Here is a 6,356-nt window from a genome sequence, read left to right as displayed (position 1 = left end):
GTCTTCTTTAATCTGAATAAACATTGAAGTTTAATCAAACGGTTTTAAGTTTTGTTCAACAATTGAAATCCAATTCAGAGAGTCTTTGGGTTTAAGAACACACTATTATGGGCTCCAGATTCGGATTACACAAACTAATCATTTTAATTTACTCCTCTGTTGTCAACTTTTACGATAGGAAACACGAAGTTCCTTTTCTTTATATATAAAGCAACATTCTTATAATTTATTTTGAAAACAATCAGCTAATAATTCCGGATGGGCACTTATTTAGTTTAAAGGTCAAAATTATTGAAAAACTTGGAATTATTAAATTATTTCTATTCTACTTATTCACACTCATAAGTTATTTGAGGCATTTATAAAGTTTATAATATTATGTTGTCAGGCAGTTTTTTTTTATATTAATAAATTTGAACCAGCTGATAACCAAGAAAAGAGAAAACCCGGAGGATGTATATAGCTGTTTTGCTGGTCAAGTTTGGTGACAGATAAACCGTTCCTGGAACTCCCTACTCTGTTCTCCAGGTCTTATCGCAAGTTGACGTCATGTCGCCCCACCTGAAGCTGCATTCTCATTGGCTGTCTCCAGAACAGCTGTTGCTCAGAATACTTGAAGTTCAGTCAGTAGGTGGAGTGGACTGGCAAGTTGGTGAAGTGTTCAAGGAGTTTGAACTGTAACAATGAGGTACCCGACATTGTTACTGTTTACATGTGTGATAGTTCTTCCAATGTTCGGTCCATCTGAGGCTCTATACAACTGCGATGCTCATCATCTCCTGCAGTGTCTGAGACCGATCGGCAACTCCTGGGCCGACGAATTCCAGTTGATCTGCTCAGGACTGGACGCGACACAACGATGCATCGATGAATTCGCTAGGAAGTGCCTTCATCCCCTTGTGAGAGCACGCTTCAACCATCTCTACTCGATCAGCAACCACGTGATTCAGAAGGTCTGCGAAACCGGTGTTATTCGAGGAGAACTTCTCTCGCACGCTCGTTGCCTGAAATCTGTCAAACACAGCATCGACAACTGCGGGAAAGATTTTGCATCGACCCTCGATATAATTGGGCTTACCGGTCCTGCAGGTGAGCATCGTAGAGAATATTTAAAACTGGTCTGTTTCCCGTTCAGTGAGTTCCTGGAATGTTCTAGATCAGTAATTGACATGAAGTGTAATTATTCGTCTGCTCGTTACGTGAAAACACTGTTTTCTTTAATGACCAATCCAACCCTACAAATTTGTACTAAAACATTCGTTCTAAACTACGTATATGACACTACATCTCCTGACTTTCTCTTCATCATTATTTTCGTTTTGGTGGCATTCGTATTTAATTTTAATATATTTTTTATGGCTCAGGTTGTTTACTATTTATTTTACGTATGCTTTTTATTTTTTCTCGTGTTTGTTATACAGGCGAATTTAATTGTATAACATTCCAATCATGTGTTGACAACAATAAACATAAAAGTGGTAAACTCACATTAGTGGTATTGTAAAGATCTTGTTTGTTATTTAATTTTACTACGCGGTAAGTGAAACAAAACTTGAATTACGCTTACGTCCAATATGTTTTTTCTATTCATAGTTTAGTTTATGTCAACTCCTTTTACGGTTAATGTGATTTCATCACTATTCAATAAAGTTTGTATTAACTATAAAATTAGTATTTAAATTTATTAGTCATTAAATAATATTTTTTGTGAATCGCCAATTTCATTGCATACATTCCCTGGATTACTTTTTTCCATTAAGGGTTCTATTTTTGCACATAAAACCGAGAAGAGCAACAATTGGTTTATGCACATTTCATAAGGGTATTAATGTTTTTCTTGCTATTAGTCATACTATGCTAGTTAAGAACACAAGTTTAACCAAACTAATCCGCATTGAAACTTGTGAGGCTCTGAAAATAAGGCTACAGATTTTAACATTCAATAACGACTGGTATTTTAGTGATTCGGTCATAATTTAAACCGTACATGACCATTTCTGATGTAAACTGAGATTGATAGCCTAAATATATTTTGTATTTTTAGTTGTATTATTTGAAAAATGAAAATATTGTATTGTGTTCTATTTATTACTGCATTTTATAAGCTATGTAAATGGTGGTAATAAACATCTTTCAATTATATTTCTTGGAGGAAAACATAAAGCAAACTGGGTTTTACTAATTCGTTACACATAAAAATACTCTATATGTTTTTGAGATTTTAACAATTAAGTAATACACTTATAAGAGGAAAAATATTATTAATATGCTTTAATTGTTTTAACTAATATTTTTCGTACAATTTCGTTCATAAATATATTTATAAATTAATGTAAAAGTGAAAACCATGTTTGATACTGTTCCAAAAATGGTGGCTTTAAGACACCAGTGTAATTTTGGAATTTCTGAGGAATTTAGAGCTTTTAGCATGTTTCCTAAAGTGAAAGATGTGTTTAGTTTATATCAATATTTTACTTGTCTTCTTCTATTAACGGGTAAAACAGAAATTATATAGTTAATTGAAAACAGTAAGATTTGTTAAAATTTTATATTGCTTTTCTATTATTTTCAAAAAAAGTTTAATATTGTAATAACTGTTTGTAATAAATTAATCTTCAGTAAAGAAATGATACGAGGTAAACGTGCATTGAGTAGTTCCACGGAACAGCACCAAAAGGTGGTGATTGGTGATTCTGTTTGTTCTTTCAAATTTCAACCAATTTTATTTTTTTTTAACGACGTTTTCATTCAAAAAGAACATTGAATTGTACGTATACGCTAGTCTGTTTTGTTAAATATTATAATAAAAATGTTCGCATGCAAAATCAAAATCTATATTTATTATAGAAGATTTAGAAATCGCATTAGTTCATTATTAGGTGATAATTTCTTAAGAGTTTTTCAATTCTTATAATTAAAGCGAATGTACGGTTTGATCGGAATCGTATTCCGCTATAAAATAAGTTGTTTCTCTCAAGAATAAACGGCATTTGTGTTAAATGTACATTACATGATATTTTATTCGTGTATAAAACTATAATCCAACCGTACTAAGTATTCTACAAGATTGAATGAATGTTCCTCGTGTGAAATGTATTGTAACTGATAACTCTAAAAGACGCTATTCTAACACTTGTATGAATAATATTGACATCTCTTGATAATTGCAATATTTTATTATAAGATTTATAATCACTAGTTAATTTTTGAGCCATAGGCAAAACGTATAATCACACATGAGTCATTTCTCAGATAACAAAGTTTTACAGCAGTTTGATAATATTTTACAATGGTAATGGCTGAAAACGCCACAGGCAAGAGGAGACGCCTCTTAGCAGAGAAAATAGGGTAAACAATTTAAATGTTATCAAATGACAGCTAACAAATGACAAGTAAAATTCGATTAATTATTACTCAGTGGGCATTCAGCTAATATATAATTAAAGGGCCTAAATTAGAAAAAAACCTCCTACCCAGGTGAATTTTAAAATCCGTGAATTAATTAATTATTTATCAATTAATTATTAATTATAATTATATAATCACATTAATTGATGAAGTATAATCTTTTTGCTAAACCTACTAGGTTTATTGTTATTCAAACAACTGTAAACCGATAACTTTAAAAATTTAGTTTTAAGTAAAAGTTTTGAAATAAAGAATTTACTATTTGAATTTTATCGAACTTTGCAAGGCCGTAACTTTGCAAAGGCATCGATGGATAAACAAGGTAGTATAGCGAATTTGAGCTGCCTATGAAGTGGGGTAGGTGTTTCTACTGTAACTCGCATTCAAAGTTAATTTAAATTATGAATATCTTACATTTATTGCCAAAATGGTATATTTGGGGGAGGTAATTCAACAACAAGTTATGCCACACAGGCTCTGGGGTGGGGGTGGTTAGCTCATGTATGCCCAATAGTAAATATACAACGTACGTTTTACTCCCCGACCCACAACCCCTCATAGGGGGTACATGACAACCCTAATTATCCGATTTTGCTCAGTCATTTTCTATAACATGTGTTTTAATGTGTATATTCTAGAAAACCAACTCAAAGTTTTTTATCCTCTGACTTATTTTGAGAAGAGGTTTAAAAACCCCCATCGAACGACATAACAAGGGAGTGGGGGGTTACAAGTAATTCACTAGTTCCGTTAAATTGAAAATATACATTCAAAGACAGGGAGTAAGATGTGCTTCGTATGTTTACCATTAGGTATAATAACACATCTTCAAAATTATATATATATATATATATATATATATATATATATATATAATGCTAATGGGCTATCCTGGAGAGCCAGGGCTCCACCGATATGATGCCAACTTTGCAAAACAAACATGAATTAAGATGGAAATTATTTTCATGAACTGCCTGTTTAAATATTGATCTGAACTTTTTCACTGTTACATGCCACAAATTAGCTTGTCCTAGTTCACATAGAATTATTGTAAATAATTATATCAACAAAACATGAAGCTCAGTTTATACAAATTCAATTGACGTCCGTCTGTCTGTCAGCACGGCATGTAATATATCAATAACTTAGTGACACAACTACGATCGATAGATTTAGGCCTGTGAGCTCAGGCCAATGTCATCGAACAAACTGAGTTAAAAGGTAGCAGTTATGGTTTGCCAAGCTTGAAATTAGCATCAAAGGTCTATATCGTCTAAAACTTCAACCATTCTTAATTTTACTTAAGAAACTTCAATTTCTCAATTTAATAAGTTATAAAAGAAATAAGTATATGTATTGCTAATTGGTTTCATATTCTTTATTTAAACACTAACTTATCACATTTATATTTATGACATAAATCAGTGATCCTCTTTAATATTTGGAAATATTCATTTGTTCGTAATAGCTGGAACTTTACATTTAGAAATAGTAATATTGCCCGAAATAGCCGGGTTAAGTATCAATTACTTTCTGGTAAATACGTAAGAAACATTTTCTGATTAAACCAACACAATATTATGATAATTACGGAATATGCGATCATATTAAATACACAAATTAGGTATAAACTACACTTGAACAGTTTCAACAATCATTAGAGTTTGATTTACATTGCTCCACTCCAACCTTCTCTCCACCCTGAGATGGTGACGCCATTTTCCGACCTCGCCCGCAGGTTGCTCCTATTGGCCGTCTTCTCTTTACAGGTAATGTATTGGTTCCTACTTTTTATATTTAGTTTTTTAAGCTAATCTACCTAAGGTTGCCTATTGGCTGTATTTCTCTCCTCTGTTTTCTGTTGTGATTCTCTATTTGTCATAAATCCACTCCGAGATATTCTCTTTGGTAGGTTTAGCGATAAACATTACTTAAATCTTTAAGTCCAATGAGCAGTTATTTTTAATCATTTAAATTTAATCATTCATTTTTTCATAACAATGAAATCCCGTACCAGTAACTTAAATTCTAGGAAACTATAACGTGTCACTATGTAAAATAAATTTGCAAAAATATAAATTCAAGTATATTAAATTCAAAATAAAATAAATATTAGTCAATATATTGAGTTGCAGTTTTAAAACTTAAATGTTGAGCTCAGATCATATTAAGTAAAATACTTATTTCTATAATGATTTTTAATAAATATTGGTAGTATAGTAAATAAATAAATATAGTATAGTAAATAAATATAATAAATATTGGACACTAAGTATTAATACATAGCAAAGTTTACAGTGATGATGGCAATAATTTGTAAAAAATTGGGTTTTAACAATTAAATCCTTTTTGATGTTTGTTTACTGGATGAAACAAATATATATTTTCACCTATGACATAAATATGTCAATGACTTTCTTATCAATAATTCAAAGATAGTTTAAGTAATATAGTTTAGACTCCTAACGAGTTACAAGTTAACTCAATTCTATCGCACATAGCAGCACATATCTGTAGCTATTGTAGTGAACTACAGTAGAGTTTACACTAGTAGATTTATTAGTTTTCAGAGCTGATAACAATAATTAATTGTAGCAATCTGATATCTGGTACTGACATTTTGGCAGGGACGAATGTAGGTGACTGACTTACATAGCCTTACACATAGCGATAGTCCTGAACACTTTCATTATGACATCACAAACTTCCGCACTCACTATTCAATTACAATAAAACTCTAAAACTGAATGACTAGAAATCTTGGTCCCACGAAAGTTGGCACCTCGAACTCTTGACACTAAGACATCGGCGTATACGAGGGTAGCATAAAAAGCTCAAGGCAGTAAGTTTGGAAGATAAATATTAAAAAATTGCATCCAGTTGCTTGTTTCAAACTAAGAACAAGCTCATGAGGTCATAATATTTTCGAGCCCCTAAGGGTATTTTAT

General features: G+C 31.6%; 1 protein-coding gene across 1 annotated transcript; it reads left to right on the top strand.

Moving 5' to 3' along the window:
* Positions 1–683: 683 nt before the first annotated feature.
* LOC124361119 lies at positions 684–6,055 on the top strand. The gene is made up of 2 exons (XM_046815154.1): positions 684–1,089; positions 6,036–6,055. Exons 1-2 carry the CDS (start codon positions 684–686, stop codon positions 6,053–6,055), a joined length of 426 nt encoding a protein of 141 aa, XP_046671110.1.
* Positions 6,056–6,356: the final 301 nt, after the last annotated feature.

Source organism: Homalodisca vitripennis, chromosome 4 (genome assembly GCF_021130785.1).
Source record: "Homalodisca vitripennis isolate AUS2020 chromosome 4, UT_GWSS_2.1, whole genome shotgun sequence".
Lineage (NCBI taxonomy): Eukaryota > Metazoa > Arthropoda > Insecta > Hemiptera > Cicadellidae > Homalodisca > Homalodisca vitripennis.
Note: the sequence above shows the minus strand (reverse complement) of the source record. Positions and strands in the feature narration are given on the sequence as shown.